The 18154-nt window shown below is 40.0% G+C and overlaps 1 protein-coding gene across 1 annotated transcript in view; it reads left to right on the top strand.

Annotated features, from left to right (window-relative positions):
• Positions 1-18154, top strand: part of arih2 (ariadne homolog 2 (Drosophila)) — a 47318-nt gene that overhangs the window by 18191 nt on the left and 10973 nt on the right. Inside the window, exons 5-10 of the mRNA XM_043707647.1 lie at positions 2149-2266; positions 6671-6721; positions 6822-6843; positions 11758-11909; positions 12364-12507; positions 17163-17231. Of these exons, the coding sequence (XP_043563582.1) occupies positions 2149-2266; positions 6671-6721; positions 6822-6843; positions 11758-11909; positions 12364-12507; positions 17163-17231 (556 nt within the window). The remainder of the gene's footprint in view (positions 1-2148; positions 2267-6670; positions 6722-6821; positions 6844-11757; positions 11910-12363; positions 12508-17162; positions 17232-18154) is intronic.

Raw genomic sequence — 18154 nt, 5'->3', positions numbered from 1 at the left:
AGGCTGGGGCTGTTTTCCCTGGAGCATCGGAGGCTGAGGGCTGACCTTATAGAGGTTTACAAAATTATGAGGGGCATGGATAGGATAAATTGGCAAAGTCTTTTCCCTGGGGTCGAGGAGTCCAGAACGAGAGGGCATAGGTTTAGGGTGAGAGGGGAAAGATATAAAAGAGACCTAAGGGGCAACCTTTTCACGCAGAGGGTGGTACGTATACGGAATGAGCTGCCAGTAGATGTGGTGGAGGCTGGTACAATTGCAACATTTAAGAGGCATTTGGATGGGTATATGAATAGGAAGGGTTTGGAGAGATATGGGCCGGGCGCTGGCAGGTGGGACTAGATTGGGTTGGGATATCTTGTCGGCATGTACGAGTTGGACTGAAGGGTCTGATTTCATGCTGTACATCTGTATGACTCTAAAATCCTTTTCCTCATCTCTGTCATAGATAGGCCTCCTTATTTTGTTTTCTAGATTTTCCCGTAAGAGGAAGCAATTTTTCCACATTCATCCTGTCAGAATCCCTCGGATTTGTTTCAATCAAGTCACGACTTGCTCTTCCAAATCTCAGTTAATATAAATCTAGCTTATCCAACCTTTCCTCATAAGATTGCCTACTCATTTCATGTATTAATCTCGTTAACTTTTTCTGAATTGCTTGCAACATATTTACATCCTTCCTTATAAATAAAAGAGGCCGGTACTGTATATAGTGCTCCAGATGTAGTTTCACCAATCCCCTAATATGACTGAAGTGTAACCTTCCTATTGTTGTGTTCAATTCTTTCCTTAAGCTATTACATTCTATTAGCTTTCCTAATTACATGTTTACCTGAATGGTAACCTTTTGTGATTTTTTGCACCAGGGCATACAGATCCCTCTGCATCTCTGAACTCGCCATTTATGTTACATGTTCCTTTTTCATTCTTCCTGCTGAAATGGTCAAACTCTTATTTTCTCACATTATATTCATCTTTTGTCCATTCAGATCATCTATCTGAATGTTTCTGAGGCCTCCTTAACTTCATTTTCACAAATTACTCCTACCTATCTGTGTGTAATCAGCAAATTTGTCCAGCATATCTTTGGCTCTTTCATTCAAATCATTCATATAAATTGTTAGAAATTGAGGTCCCAGTATTAGGTCCATTGACACACCTAATCTTGCCAAACAAAAAATGACTCATTTACATTTCTCTGCTCTCAGATAACCAGTCATCTATTCATGTCAATATGTTAACCCCTTTAACATAATAGCCTTTGATGAGGAACTTTAGCAAAAATCTTCTGAAAATCCAAGTACAGTACAACACTGGTACCCCTTCATCCAAGGTACCTGTTATTTCTTCAAATACATCAATTAGGTTGATTAAACATGGTTTCCCCATCACAAAATCACATTAACTTTGCCTGATTACCTCGAATGTCTCTAAGTGTCCTGCTGCAATGCTGGAATGACATGGTAATTTTCTTCAAGATGGATGGTGGGAGGGCATCTCCTCTGAGCCATAACATTTGGCTGGGCTGAGTGCTTGTTTCTGAGCTTTAATTACTAAGCAATATCTGCATTGTCTTTACAGGAGATAAATTAGTTAGATAAATGGAAATGAAGCAATGTTCTTTTTCATGTAGGATGAATCTTATGTGCTGAAATGCAAGCCAGAACATTTTTTTGATCAGCTGAAATGGGGTTACATTTTCATAAGAATTTTGAAGACATGTCCATTTCACGAGAGTATAGCTTGGACTGTTGAAACAAGTTGCACTGTAATCGTGGCTTGTTCTGTTGCTTTTAACTCTGTGTACAGTGAGTTGCAATCATTGTTGGTATTTTTGTTGTTGTCTTGCACTGTGCAGTTTTGTACATAAGAATGAAAATTGAAAGAATAATGTTGGACATCAAACCTCCCCAGTCCTCATTTGACTACTGCAGGGCTGATCTTTGTTCACACTGAATCATCAGAAGAACCATATGGCTCAATGCTGCACTGGAGTCTCAACATGACTTGTGAGCTCTATTTCTGGATTGGGTTTTGCACTAAAACTCCTGAAAAAGATTCGATTAAAAATGTCTCCATGTAGTTGCTATCTAAATTAATCTGGAATTAATGTAATTACTTGAATCCTAACCAGCATTTCTTCTCTCTCAGCTTCAAGTGTCGACAGATGTACCATGCTCCTACTGACTGTACCACTATTAAAAAATGGCTCACCAAATGTGCTGATGATTCCGAGACGGCAAATTACATCAGTGCGCATACGAAAGATGTAAGGATGTACCAATATAGTACAATTGTGTATTGGCTGTGGTACTGGTTTAATTATTCTTTTGTTCAATCCCTGTTTCATATCTCAAGCAACTGCACCCAGTTGCTCTGAGAAGTGTCTCCCTTATGACCCCCAGCAGTTTGATACAATTAAGTGGCTTGTCAGGCCTAAGAACAGGGAAGAGTTACGTGATTTTTGAGAGATCATAGTCATGTCTGTGATTGCAAAAATTCAAGTGCTTCACGGTCACTTTTGCAGATACCAGCTTTTTAACCAGTACCAGAGCAAGTATGAAATTGTATTCAGTTAGTCAGTGAATTTGTGTTGAAACAAAAGCATTTTAAAAACTGCCCTGGTACACTGTCCTTGAGTGGAAGGGGCACTGTCAGTACTTCACAGTCTGTCATGAGTAATTTTACAGCAATGTATTTGAGATTTCAATGTCCTTTGAAGGGGCCTAGCGAATTGTGACTCATTGTGAAACAGTTACAAAAGGAATCAATAAACACAAAGTACTGGAGAAATGCCGTGGTTGACAGGGCTCTCAGCTATGTCAAACTCATTTCCTGCATTTCTGACTTCACCTTTCCCCTCTCTCCCAGAATAATGCTTGAGGTTCCTCTTGTCCACACTTTCCTCACCACTAGTCTTCACCTTCAAAAAATCATCTTTTGTCATTTTCACCACCTCCAGTAGGATGCTTTAACCAAAATGCATCTTCCTCTCCCCTCCACTGTCAGCATTCCACAGGGGCTGCTATCTCCGTGGCACCCGCTCCATCCTTCCTTAGCCCTGATAGTCCCACTCAGCAGTGTGGCTTTATTTCTCTTTCTGCACCACCATGATCATATGTCTCTGATCGTGTTTTCCGGGTCCTGGAGGGGGAGGGGGAGCAGCCCGAAGTCGTGGTCCATATTGGCACCAACGACATAGGTAGGAGGAGTGCCGAGGATGTTAGACAGGCTTTCAGGGAGCTAGGTTGGAAGCTCAGAGTTAGAACGAACACAGTCCAACCCTGGCAACATCCTTGTAAATCTTTTCTGAACCCTTTGAAGTTTCACAACATCTTTCTGAAAGGAAGGAGACCAAAATTGCACACAATATTCCAACAGTAGCCTAACCAATGTCCTGTACAGCCACAACATGACCTCCCAACTCCTGTACTCAATGCTCTGACCAATAAAGGAAAGCATACCAAACGCCGCCTTCACTATCCTATCTACCTGCGACTCCACCTTCAAGGAGCTATGAACCTGCACTCCAAGGTCTCTTTTTTTTTGAGGTAAATGTTAATTCCTCTTTTAGTGCCTTTTTTGTGAATGGGGAAGTTTCTGCATTTGTAGACGTAAACCTCCTTCTGTCCATGATACTGCACTTTTTGGTAATTCAGATTACCAACAAACTTTGACCACAGTTCCTGTTGTGTAAACTGAGTTGGTCTGTGAATTTAAGCTTCTTTAGTTGAATTTCTTTTCAAAATTAATTCACAGAATGAGGGTTTTGCTGGCTAGATTGCATTTATTGTCCATCCCAGAGACCGTTATGAGTCACCCACATTGCTGTGGGTCTGGAATCACATGTAGGCCAAACCAGGTAAGGATGGCAGTTCCCTAAAGGACATTAGTGAACCAGACGGGTTTTTTTTTGGCATGGTCATCATTAGACTCATAATTATAGATTTTGTATTCAATTCAAATTCCACCATCTGCTGTGGCAGGTTTCGAATCTGGGACCATGGAATATTTCCTGGGTTTCTGGATTTACAATCCAGCAATAATATCATTCGGCCATTGGCTCACCTTCTAATCTCTGGCAACACGTTAATTCTTTATTTACTAAAATGTTGACTGGAATATATCCAGGTACCTGAAATAAACTAAACGGATTAATAATTTGTTATTAATCTATTGTTGGCGGACTGTAGCTGCAGGATATGCCATAACCACTCATCAAAATTTGCAGCCTCTCCTGACTACTTTACCTATACCCCAAGAAGGATCACAGACGGCTGTTGTGGGAGCATGATTTCCTCCAAATTCTCTTATCAAGTTTTGCTCTTGTTCTCATGTTTCTTGAGCGTCTCAGTGTGAAAATACTGCAGTTCTCTGTTTGGTGCCCATCATGGAAATGGCACTGGTTCAAAAACACAGGCTGCTGCCATCACCAGGAACTACAGCATATGGTTGCGTGGTTGGAGGACTGATTCAGAGGCATAAATTCAAATCCCATTGTGGTAGCTGTAGGAAATTAAATTTGATTCATTAAACAAATCTCAACTGACATGTTAGTACTTGTAATAGTGACAGCGCAACTGATTATTGTTTTTATAGGTGTGATGCAGTTATGCAAATGTGTCATTCTCTAAATAAACATTTTATGTGGATGAGCAATCAGAACACCATTATGCTTAGGTCAGTGTTCTTTGGCACTCCTTTTTATTTGCATGGTATTGGATTTCACTTACATCATGAACCTAATGATGATGCATGTAATAGTGTCTTTAGTGTAGGGATAAAAATCTCAAATTGCCAACCACTTCCCAATAAAAGACTGTTAAAGGCATATTTACAATTACAATATTCCGATATAGATTTTTGCTATTTTGTGTTAAAGCTGTACAATTTTTATAATTTTAATTCTACATAAGACAAAAATCACACCTTGTTGTGTACACTGCGTTCCCAAGTCATTGTCATTTTCCAATTATGGCTTTGATCAGCTATTAGACCTTCTATTTCAAGTTTCATAGTTGCAGATTGAGGTATTTTCCAGGACTTGCTTACATAATTGAGGCAGACACTTCAGTGTAATACTGAGGAAATAATTTATCAGAGGTGTCTTTTTAAAAATGAGGTCTTAATCTGGTAGTTGTAAAAGAAGTCATGGCATGTTTGATCAGGCAATTTGTGTGCCTCATCAATTACTAATTGCTTGTCATGTACTATAGGGCAATAAATGCTCATAGGTCTAGTTAATGCACTTTCACTGGTGACCATTAGTAGGTTCCGGAGCAGTATGAATTGGTGAACTTTGAGTGTCTGATTTTCCTGGTGATTTAGCCTGCTTGAGTTTGAGAGATTTTGTTGCTGTCGTTCTCAAAACTGGTGATAGTTCAGAAGTAATTAATTAGCTGTGAAGTTGTGATGTTCTGGGGATGGAAAAGATAGTGTAAACACAAGGTCTCTGATACCAATTTCTTAGGGCTATGTGCTTTTGGGTTTGTTTTTGCCATTTACCATGCTTTTTTGAGAGACGAAGGCTGAGACTAAATTTGATACAGGCTTGCAAAATCACAAGCAGGCTGAATACAGTAAATAAGGAAAAGCTGTTCCTGCTCTTAAAAGGAACAAGAATACACAGGCATAGATTTAACATAATGTGCGAGAGAAACAAGGGTGATGTGAGGAAAAAAATTCTTACTGTGAGCAGTTAGGTTAAGGACTGCACAGGCTGGAAATGTAGTAGGGGTAGGTTCAGTTGAGACATTCAGGAGGACATTGATTATTTGCATTAAAAAAAGTGTGCAAGGGTATGGGCAAAAAGGAGATTGGCATGAGGCAATGATACTCATTTGAAGAGCTGATGCAGGCATGATGGGCCAAATGGCCACTACCTGTGCCATAATGATTCTTTAACTAAAGTGCAAATGTTCCAGTCATATGACCACAACTTGCCTTTACTGTAGCACTAGCTTTCAAAGCATTGCTGCTTCTTCACGCAACCACTGATGAAAGAGCAGCGCTTCAAAAGCTAGTGCTTCCAAATAAACCTGTTGTACTATAACCTGGTTTTATGTGATTTATAACTCTGTCCAACCCAGTCCAACACTGGCACATCCAAGTCACAAATAACAGTGCAATAATGACCCTATTGTTTGCTTCAATTATCTTGATTGAAGGATAAATATTGGCTGGGATGTCAGCGTGGAGTCCCTGGCCCCTCTTCAAAAACAAATCCAGGATATGAAAAGAAATTGTTGGAAAAAATATTTATAACATCAGTCCCTTGTGAAATGCATTGCACACTATTTCCATTGGAAATCCATGAATAGCTTTTTGGTACATGTCAAGCTGCACTATATTTAGCTGTCAATTTGTCCACAGCAGATTAGCTACTGATGCAACACAACAGATGTTAATGATGTATCTGAAATAAGCTAAAACATGTGGGTCAATGGTAATGTTATTGAGATCCATTGCACTGCTCAGACAAGTCAACTCATCCAGAGTAGTTTTCTAATCTTGACAAGTCAAGTTGAAATTTTTAAAGCATCAACAATAAAAACCAAACTGTAAGAATTGTGAACTTTAACACTGTTAGAAGTGTTGCTAAACATAAAGCTGTTTGGTGCATTAACTTTTTGATTGTTGAATTTATTTTAATTTTTTTTTCCCAATCTTGCAGTGTCCAAAGTGCAATATTTGCATTGAGAAAAATGGAGGGTGCAATCACATGGTGAGAGAATGAAGCATAATTCATTGTGTTTTCAGAGATAGTCCACTGTTCTGTAGACCCGCTTTGATACTGATCAAATGGTTTTAATTCTCTGTTTCAGCAATGCTCAAAATGCAAGCATGGTGAGTAAAAAAATTTGAACGTTATGTTGAAAGTTATATTTCTCACACTCTGCTGTGGGAATGCATATCTGGAACTACATGTGCCCAGTCAGTGGTTTTTCATTGATGACAGATATGGGCTGAGAATGTGCAGTTAGAATATGGAATCGGGACAGTGTGGAAAGTGGCCATTTGGCCCATTGAGTCTGTGTTGACCCTCTGCAGAGCATCCCATCCAGACTTAGACCTCCACCATATCCCTGTAACCCCACACAGGGTTTTTACCACGGCTAATCCACATAATCTGCATGTCCTTGGACTGTGGGAAGAAACCAGAGCACCTAGCAGAAACCCACACAGACGCAGGGCGAATTTGCAAACTTCATACAGTCACCCAAGGCTGGAATCAAACTTGGGTCCCTGGCACGGTGAGGTAGCGTGCTAACCACTGAGTCACTGTGCTGCCCAAGACTTCCTTGGCCATTATGGAGATTGAACCCATAACAGTTTATTAATGTGATGTTCGAAACGTCTGAGTTAATCAATTGACTAGGTAGTGCAGAAGCAAGAACTTTGCTCTTAAGTGTACGTTACATTTCACATGGGAAGAATGCATTTTTTTGTTGTCTGATACCCCAGGACATTACTGTGGGAATGCAATTATATGGAAATGACCATTTCTGAATGAAATGTTTATATATCTGATAGAAAGTAAGAAATTGTGTGGTATTATTTGTGAAGGAGGTAGGGCGTTATTGTTTTTTTTTTGCATTTAATATTGATACAGTCTGCAGCTTATATGCTTCTTGATTTAATTTCTGTTTCATATATGCTCACACTCTGGGAAGGTTGCAACTTCGTGGTAATGTCACTGAACTAGTAATCCAGAACTCCAGGGTTTGCTGGTATGGATTTTGATCACAAATGGTGATATTTGCATTTGGTTAATACGTCTGGAATTAAAAGCTAATCTAATGGTAACCAGGAAATCATTGTGAATTATTATTAAAAAACAGCTGGTTCACTAGCCTTTAGGGGCACAGAATCACAACTTGCAGACCATATTCCAGATACCATCATCATCTTCCTCAAGCCTTCAGCATCACAAATGCTAGTCTTCAGCCAGTTCAATTCATTCTATGTGATATCAAGAAGCATCTAAAGGCATTGGATGTTGCAAAGACCATAAGACATAGGAGTGGAAGTTAAGGCCATTTGACCCATTGAATCTAGTCCGTCATTTAATCATGGTTGATGGGCATTTCAACTCCACTTACCTACACTCTCCCCTTAGCTCTTAATTCCTTGCGAGATCAAGAATTTATCAATCTCTGCCTTAAAGACATTTAACATCCCGGCCTCTGCTGCGCTCCCTGGCAATGAATTCCACAGGCCCACCACTCTCTGGTTGAAGAAATGTCTCCTCATTTCCGTTCTAAATTGACCCCCTCTAATTCCAAGGCTGTGCCCATGGGCCCTAGTATCCCCGCCTGACGGAAACAACTTCCCAGCGTCCACCCTTTCTAAGCCATGTATTATCTTGTAAGTTTCTATTAGATCTCCCCTCAACTTTCTAACTCTTCAGCCATTCATTGTATGCTAGGCCTATCATTCAAGGGATCATCTGTGTGAATCTCTGCTGGACACACTCCAGTGCCAGTATGTCCTTCCTGAGGTGTGGGGCCCAAAATTGGACACAATGTTCTAAATCGGGTCTAACTAGAGGCTCATAAAGTCTCAGAAGCACATCACTGCTTTTATATTCCAGCCCTCTTGAGATAAATGACAGCATTCCATTTGCTTTCTTAATCACAGACTCATCCTGCAAATTAACCTTTAGAGCACTCCCGGATCCCTTTGTACTTTGGATTTATGAATTTTCCAACTATTTATAAAATAGTCCATGCCTGTATTCTTTTTTCCAAAGTGCAAGACCTCTCATTTGCTCACGTTGAATTTCATCAGGCATTTCCTGGACTACTCTCCTAAACTGTCTAAATCTTTCTGCAGCCTCCCCACCTCCTCAGTACGACCTGCCTATCCACCTAACTTCATATCATCGACAAATTTCACCAGAATGCCCCCAGTCCCTTCATCCAGATCATTAACATATAAAGTGAACAGCTGCGGCCCCAACACTGAACCCTGCGGGACCCCACTTGTCACCGGCTACCATTTCGTAAAAGAACCTATTATCCCAACTCTCTGCCTTCTGTCAGACATCTAATCCTCAATCCATGCCAGTAGCTCACCTCGAAAACCATGGGCCCTCACCTTACTCTGCAGCCTCCCATGAGGCACCTTATCAGAGGCCTTTTGGAAGTCTAGATAGATAACATCCATTGGTTTTCTCTGGTCTCACCTACTTGTTACCTCTTCAAAGAATTCTAACAAGTTTGTCAGGCATGACCTCCTCTTAGTAAATCCATGCTGACCTGTTCTAATCTGACCCTGCACTTCCAAGAATTTAAAAATCCCATTCTTAACGATGGATTCTAGAATTTTACCAACTATCGAGGTTAGGCTAATTGGCCTATAATTTTCTATGTTCTGACTTGATCCTTTCTTGAGCAAAGGGGTTACAACAGCGAATTTCCAATCATCTGGGACTTTCCCTGACTCCAATGACTTTTGAAAGATCACAACCAATGCCTCTGCTGTTTCCTCAGAACTCTAGGATGTAGCCCATCGGGGCCAGGAGATTGGGAAAAATACTCATGTCTTCCACTGTGAAGACTGACACAAAGTACTTATTAAGTTCTTCAGCTATTTCCTTATATCCCATCACTAGCCTTCCAGCATCAAATTGGAGCTGCCCAGTATCTACTTTTGCCTCTTGTTCGTTCCTTATTTATTGAAAGAAACTTTTACTATAATTTGTAATATTACCGGCAAGCTTGCCTTCATATTTGATCCCCACCTTCCTGATTTCTCTCTTTGTATCCTCTGTTTGTTTTTGTAGCCTTCCCAATCTTCTGATTTCCCTGTGCTCTTAGCCACTTTATAGGCTCTCACTTTTTTCTTTGATCTATTTCCTGACTTCCTGTGTCAGCCATGGCTGTCTAATCCCCCCACCCACCCACCCCAGATAATCTTTCTTTTCTTTGGGATGAAGCTCTGTACTGTATCCTCAATTGCACCCAAAGGTTTTAGGGCTTGGCAAAGTCCTGCATTAATACTGAAAACATTTGCTCCAGAACAAGACTCACTCTTAGCCAAGTTATTCCGATACAACTGCAACATTGATGTTGGAAACATTGCTCAGGTATGTTTCATTTCCAAAAAAAACCAGGGCAGATCCAGTCGAGTCAATTACTGCCCTAACCCTGTTGGTTTTGTGTTGACCATCCAAAAGGTGATAGAAGGTGTTGTTGATGGAACTGGAATAACAATATTTGTTCAGCAAAAGCGTGTTAATTGTTTCTCAGTTTTTTCCAGGGCTGAAAATGTGTTGCTGGAAAAGCGCAGTAGGTCAGGCAGCATCCAAGGAGCAGGAGAATCAACGTTTCGGGCATGAGCCCTTCTTCATGGGCTCATGCCCGAAATGTCGATTCTCCTGCTCCTTGGATGCTGCCTGACCTGCTGCGCTTTTCCAGCAACACATTTTCAGCTCTGATCTCCAGCATCTCAAGTCCTCACTTTCTCCTAGTTTTTGCCAGGGTCAGTCAATCCCTAACTTTATTACAGCCCTGTTCCTAACATGGACAAAAGAGCTGAACTTTAGAGGTGATATGAAAATTGATGCTCAAGTCTGTATTTGACCATGTATGCCATCGAGAGCCCCTAGCAAAACAGGAGTTAATAGGAATCTGGCAGGGTGGGGTGGGGGTGGGGGTTGCTCTCTCCTGTTTGGAGTAATACTTGGTACAAAGGAGGATAGTTGTGATTGTTGGTGTGTAATCATATTAGTCCTGAGACATCACTTGAGGAGTTTCTCAGAGTTCTATTTAGCTTTATCAATGACCTTTTCCTTCATAATGAGATAAGGGAGTTGGAATTTTCATGAAGTTGCACAATCTTTGACACAACTTGTGGCGACTTGATATTGAAGCAGCTCATTTCCAAATGCAGCAGGACGTGGTTTGAACTACTGAGTAGCACATAACATTCATGCCTTGAACGTGCTGGTCAATGATCATCTCAAGAGAAAACTTAATTATCTCTTCATGATGGTCAGTGGCATTACCATTACAAAATCCCAGCGGAAAGCTGCATGTTACTGCTGTATGCACTTATAATAGGGACTGACACTTGTAGATTCACTTTAGCTTGTAGATTTTCCCTGTTGTGGTTATGGTGTATTGGTTGTTTCCATTTTAAACATAGAAGCTTAAACTGGATGAAATTGGTATACAGTGTGGGCAAAGGTTGACTGTGTGTAGTCTTTGTAGAGCTAAGATTTTTTGACAGTGCAGAAGTGCTGAGAATTGTTGTGGTGTTCCTGCTACTGCTTCTGTGGTGAATGCTAATAGGTTGAACTTGGAATTTAATATTTTGATTGTTCCTCAGTAGATAAGACATTTAGCAGTTGATCCAGGTTGTGCGTTTTAGCTATTCTTTGGAGTTGGTACTTGAAGCATTGAACTTCACACAATTCTGCAGCAGGTAAATAATTGAGTTGCCAGCTCTAAGCATGTTAGGTATTACTGAGATTGAAAACTGTAGCAGGATTAGGCCATTCAATCCTTAAAGCCTGCTGTGCCATTCAAACGCTAATAGCTGATCAGTTCCTGTTTTCTCTCTTCTATCCTTTGATCCATTTAACCTTAAGAACTATACCTAGCTCCTCCCCTCAAACATTCAATGTTTGGGCATCAACAGTTCTCTGTGGCAGAGAATTCCACAGGCTCACTACCCTCTGTGTGAAGAAATTTCTGCAGAAAATAAATTTACCACGCCAAGCTTTCCATTATAAAATTGTCAATTTCTGTTCAGATTTTTGTTGGATGTGCCTGGGAGATTGGAAAACCCATGGAAGCGAGTACTATGAGTGCAGTCGGTACAAAGAGAACCCTGACATTGTGAACCAGAGCCAGCAGGCACAGGCCAGGGAAGCTTTGAAGAAATACTTATTCTACTTTGAAAGGGTAAGAGCTATATTTCCTGGGTAGATGTTAGAAACATTAATTTTTCTTTCCACTACCATTGAAATTTCTACCTCTTGATGATTGCGATCCTGCCTGCAGCCTCGAATAAACATTGATCACATTCAGTTCACATAGAGTGTTAGCTGTTTAACTAGACAAACTTGAGACCACACCTGACCCTTTGTTTTAAGCATTAATTTTTGCACAGTCACTCTCTGCTTCGTTTGCCATTTAAATTATTGCACTCATTATTTAGGAAGTAGGTGTTTGAATTACAGTCAGTGCCAAGTATGGAACTCCTTTAATGGCCCCCTGGAAGAAAGGAATAGAAATCAAGTGAATATTTTCTGGAATCCTGTCAATGTGGAAGTATTTTGTTAGCCTGATGTTGGGATTTTGTAACATGTATATGAGCTTACCCTTCACTTTTTTCTGTCTCATTTATTCTTTTCAGTGGGAAAATCACAATAAGAGCCTGCAGCTAGAAGCACAGACATACCAGAGGATTCAAGAGAAAATCCAAGAACGAGTTATGAACAATCTGGGAACATGGATTGATTGGCAGTATTTGCAAAATGCTGCCAAGCTCCTTGCCAAGGTATTTTCTGTTCATTGAGTTGATCATCTATGCTAACAGGCTGATAAAACTGGGGCATAGACTAGTTCTGAAAGATGGCCAAGTTCTCTTGAAAATACAAATTAAACTGAGTTAACAGGGCTCTACAGTGGCTTCACTGTATTGCTTTTGTTCTTAAAGTTCAGTCCTAATTTGTCACCTATTGGAATCATCAAGGCAAATAGGAATAGGGAAGAGCCTTGATTCAGACTTCTCTAATCGTGTGACCTCCTGCAGCTGTTACTGGACAATCCTCCAAAATGCCTATGCCCCTGGTGTGTCTGAGTTTCGTCATTCAACCATTGGTAGTGGTACCCTCATCTGGTTAGACTCCAAGCTGTGGCATTCTCTCCTCTCTGCCTTGATTCTGCTTTCTCCTGCAAGGTGTACTTAACCTATTTTATTTTTTGTTTTCGTATCTGTTTCTGTAGCTGATCAAATTTGGTTTGACAGTGCTTGTGAAGTGCCTTGGAAATATTTATTATGTTCAAAGTGCTGTGTGAGTGAGTGTTGTTGTGCTCTTCTAAATCGTGGTCACGTGTTTGATCAGACACAATGGGATTATCCCAGATTTGTGACCTGTATGCTGAATTAGTCTTATCCAAGGATTTCATTTGATTATCTTGTCACTTTGTTGGAACGTTTCTACGTGCGTGCGTCTGGTGAACACAAAATTAACAATGTACGCTGGATAATTAGATTGCAGCTTTAAATGAATATAACTGAGGAAATCATATCCCCATGTTTGGCTGGGTTGCTGCTCAGATTTAAGATATGAAAAAAAGGCACTTCTCGTTACGGTCTAATCTTGGTGTGCTGGGAATTGACCATAAAATCAATGTAGCTGACAACATGCTATTTTGCCCATCTACCTCAACTTTCCATGGAGATAATTCTCTCCCTCCTACCCCTTGTTGAAGCATCCGCTGTTTTACCAGTGTAAGCATTATTTAAACATATTTGGTTCATGTGTTTTGGTTCATGTATATTATATTAATAATCAATATAATGGCTTGACTATTATATTGTGTAACATGCAAATATTTAATTCTACTTATATGGTGAAGTGCAGCAATAACTGCCTTTTAAATGGCTGCAAAAGTATTTGGATTAGTCATACTGATTTTCTGCCTATTCATTACCATGAAATTAGAATAGAGGTGAGGTGTGCAATTTTTGTATATTCCTACTTGGGGAATTTCTAAGTACTGTAAGATTGTGTTCAAGCCTGATCAGGTTTAAGAATCTCAGATATTCAAAAGGATTTTTTCCCCCAGATGTATTATGACTTGTTGCTGTGGTTAGTTGATTGTTTCTTTTGTTGGGCATTAATGGTAATGGACTGTCCCTTGCTTAAGGAAAAAGGGGCTTAGGGTGTGCAGAAGGTTATGTCTGGCTGTAGTACTAGTGTGATTAAATAACTTGCTGCTATATACCAGCTTGAGTGACTGGCTCCAAGGGTGGAGATGAAGTTTGCATGGGTCAGAAACAGAAAACATTGGAACACGTTTGCACGACCAGGTTCACAGAATAAATGTGTTGCTGATTCTGGAAGGTGAGTCTTTTTTTAAGACACTGACTGGTACACTAGAACATTCAAAAGAAATGCAGCCAGTGTATTGATGTTCTCATCAGAGGTGAAAGAAAGTGAGGCAGATATTGTCTGCCATCTGTTTGGGAAGCCTGACATATTTGTGGTTGGCTTGTCAGCTTTAACAGTTGAACCACTCTGTGACTTGGTAATTTTGACGTTATATTCTTTGGCTGATCGTCTACAGTTGGTCATCTTATTTTTAATTAGTACATCTGCAGAGTTCCAACTGAATCCAATCTCTCCTGCCCACTCGCTGAAAACACAGCATATCCCTCATGCTGAGAATGAAATGTAACCAGTTAGATATCTTCTGACACATGCCTTTTAACAAATGAATGGGAATATTTTCTTCAGTCAGTAAGAAGTAATTTTCATGCACTACTGTTCTCTGGATCAGAGACCGTTCTGGTTTACAAGGACTAAAGCCTTGTATCACAAGTCCATTCCTCGTTCTCCTTTGTTAAAATATCTGAACTTGAGTTCTTTAAATGCTGCAGGCCTGATTTCTGTTGGTGTGCAACTGGTTGTCAGTAACAAGCTACTGCTTAGGCCAATCTAGAGGTTCAAGTCAGTGTATGATTGTTTAAGGTTGCTTGTTCAGTTTGTAGATGAATTGACAGGCTTTTGTAAATTCTCTGATTTATTTATTTTCATGTGAACTGAAGTACAGTGAAAAGCTTTTTGTTTGCAAGCAGTACAGGCAGATCATAGTAAGCAATGATGTACAGAACAAAAAAATGTTCCATGAGATTAGGAAAACTCAACAGAAAATTACTAGATTTGTGATTTATTTTCTCTTTCCATTACTCTTGTATGTATAACACCTTGTATTATAACTAAACATCTGTTATGTCAATAACTATTTTTAAAATCTCGCTATATAAAACTTTCTTTACAATAGAATTCCTGCAAATTGAAGTTAATCTCCTGCAAAAGAGTGGATGAAAACTATCTGTTGAGAACACAGCTTTCTTACTCTGTGTCCTTTGAATTTAGTCCTGCACCATCACATCTGACAAGACGAGTTGATTCAAAACTTCCTGAGCGCATTTGCAGCACTCTTTTCAGAAATGTGTGACTAGTAACTTCAGAGTGGAATTCTTTTGCACTCTGCCCTTGCTGTGCCAAGTGTCTCTGGTTTCCCCTTGCATCAGAAACTTGTGTAGAATGTTGGATTAAATCCAATTCCATCAGTCATTAATAAAGAACAACCAGGCTAAGTAAGGCAATTGACCTTAAAAATAGGCACAGGCTAAACTCTTTGTCAGAGTTTGAACTTGCTTTAACTTGGCCTACCTTCATTGATTTATACTAAGAGCAAGCCTTAACTTCTACTTTAAATAAATATTCTTGGTCGACTTGGCTATCAAATTATGTCATTTATTTCTAGCATCTCGAATGTTTGAAATCAGCCATGTGCTTGCTTTTTAATAAAAGTAAGAAAGTTTGATCATTTGAGGCAATAACATGTTTTTAATCAATATCTGAATTGGAGACCGTATACGTTGATCAGTGCAAGCACTTTGGAAACTTTGTGAAAAATGTAGAATCATTTGCGTAGTTATATTATTATATTGTGCAAAGCATTGCTTTGTAGTAATTGATATTTTGTAGAAAAAAAGAGCATTATTGACTTTATCATTGAATTATGCAATATTTTCCACATTGAGTGGTCAGTGAAATATTTTTAGGACGGAAAAGTATAAAGGTGTGAAGTATTTGCTGCGCAGAAACACTGTAGGGCAAACAGGCTTTACCCATGTCAACGCTCAACAAGAGCCTCTCCTTTTTTTCTAATCCCGTCAATGTATGTATATATTCCTTTCATCTGTATGTTTATCATATCTTTTTATATCTGAATCTATTCTAGTTGCCTAAACTATTTTTGAGAGTAAGTAGATTCCACATTCTCACTGCTGTCTGGATTAAAATGTTACTCCTGAATTTCTTATTGGTTTAATTAGGGACAAGCTTATATTTACGTCTCCTAGTTCTAGTGTTGCTGGTAAGGAAAATACCTTTATTGTGTATTTTTTAATCAAACTCTCCCTTTATCAAGTCAGTTCAAGTTGCTCCTCCATCATTTTATTTTGACAGACGAACCCCAAGGTGATCAGTAATTTAAATAATCTTTGGGTAGTGTGATTTTGAGGAGAAATGGGACTATTCCATCTTTGGGATGTATAGATTTAATAGTCATCCCCATTTTCTCTCTGCGTGCCACAGTGCCACCGTGGGTGGCACTGTGGTTAGCACTGCTGCCTCACAGCGCCAGAGACCCGGGTTCAATTCCCGCCTCAGGCGACTGACTGTGTGGAGTTTGCACATTCTTCCCCGTGTCTGCGTGGGTTTCCTCCGGGTGCTCCAGTTTCCTCCCACAGTCCAAAGATGTGCAGGTCAGGTGAATTGGCCATGCTAAATTGCCCGTAGTGTTAGGTAAGGGGTAGATGTAGGGGTATGGGTGGGTTGCGCTTCGGCGGGGCAGTGTGGACTTGTTGGGCCGAAGGGCCTGTTTCCACACTGTAAGTAATCTAATCCATATTTATTTTGACTTATTTTATCACATGCATCTGACAACAATCCTGCCAACAATCAAACTTCTTTGTTCCTTATTTGAGCAGCTATGCTCGTCTAATCTTTGGAGTTAGCTTGTGGCAGTTGATGCTATCACCAGCCGCCTAACACTAGCCAGTTGAGTGAGAAGGTCCATTCACTTAGGACCTTCCAGTTAACCTGTAAAGGCAAGCTATCACACGAGAGAACTTTGATAAAAATAGGAGTTATTCATATTCACTTAGTACTTATTGGCATTGTCCGTGGGATATTGTTTCAACTTGGAATCATCTAATATTAAAGTCAAAACAAGCTCTGCCTGTTGCAGTCTTACCATATGTCAGCTGTCTGGATTGCACTTGGAGAAAAATAGTAATTTATCCTTCTCCATCTTTCGCCACCAAAGCATAATTTTTCTTAAGTTGATGTAAGACAACGTTTGAATATACATCTTCTGCAATAATTTCTTTCTTTGTTTTCCTTCCTCTAGTGTCGATACACTTTGCAATATACATATCCATACGCATACTATATGGAATCTGGGCCTAGGAAGAAACTGGTAAGAGCCTCAGACAAATTAAATTGTTATCTTCTGTCTCAATAACAAATTCTTGTCCAAAAGATAATTTGCAGTTTGAAGTACAACCTCAAACTTTCCCAAAAGGTGCATCCTAAGGTATTTCCCGTCCTTTACAGCACTGTGTGTGTCTACCTCCAGGACATGGACTGCAGTGTTTTAGGGTGATAGCTCACCCCTTTTTGAGAGGTAATTAGTGATGGTCAGTAAATGAACTGCCAAAACACTTCGATCCCAATAATGGGAGTGGAAAAAAAAATCATGTTGTAATTTGTTGTAGCTATGCAGGTTTCAAATACAGATCTATACAGTATAGAATTATTTGGGTCATTGATTTAGGTTAAGCTTTCTTGATTTATTATTATTATTTAGAAAGTAGAGTTCTAAAATGGATGAAGCTCCATGTATACTTAAACTAAAACAAAATGCTGGAGAAACTCAGCAGGTCCGAATGTATCTCATGGAGTCATAGAGATGTACAGCATGGAAACAGACCCTTCGGTCCAACCCATCCATACCAACCAGATATCCCAACCCAATCTAGTCGCACCTGCCAGCATCCGGCCCATATCCCTCCAAACCCTTCCTATTCATATACCCATCCAAATGCCTTTTAAATGTTGCAATTGTACTAGCCTCCACCACTTCCTCTGGCAGCTCATTCCATACACGTACCACCTTCTGCCCCTTAGGTCTCTTCTATCTTTCCCCTCTCATCCTAAAACTATGCCCTCTAGTTCTGGACTCCCCCACTCCAGGAAAAATCCTATCCATGCCTCTGATTTTGAAAACCTCTATAAGGTCACCCCTCAGACTCCGACGCTCCAGGGAAAACAGCCCCAGCCTGTTCAGCCTCTCCCTATAGCTCAAATCCTCCAACCCTGGCAACATCCTTGTAAATCTTT

Source organism: Chiloscyllium plagiosum, chromosome 18, assembly GCF_004010195.1.
Source record: "Chiloscyllium plagiosum isolate BGI_BamShark_2017 chromosome 18, ASM401019v2, whole genome shotgun sequence".
NCBI classification, from domain to species: domain Eukaryota; kingdom Metazoa; phylum Chordata; class Chondrichthyes; order Orectolobiformes; family Hemiscylliidae; genus Chiloscyllium; species Chiloscyllium plagiosum.
This window is presented reverse-complemented; position numbering and strand designations above follow the sequence as displayed.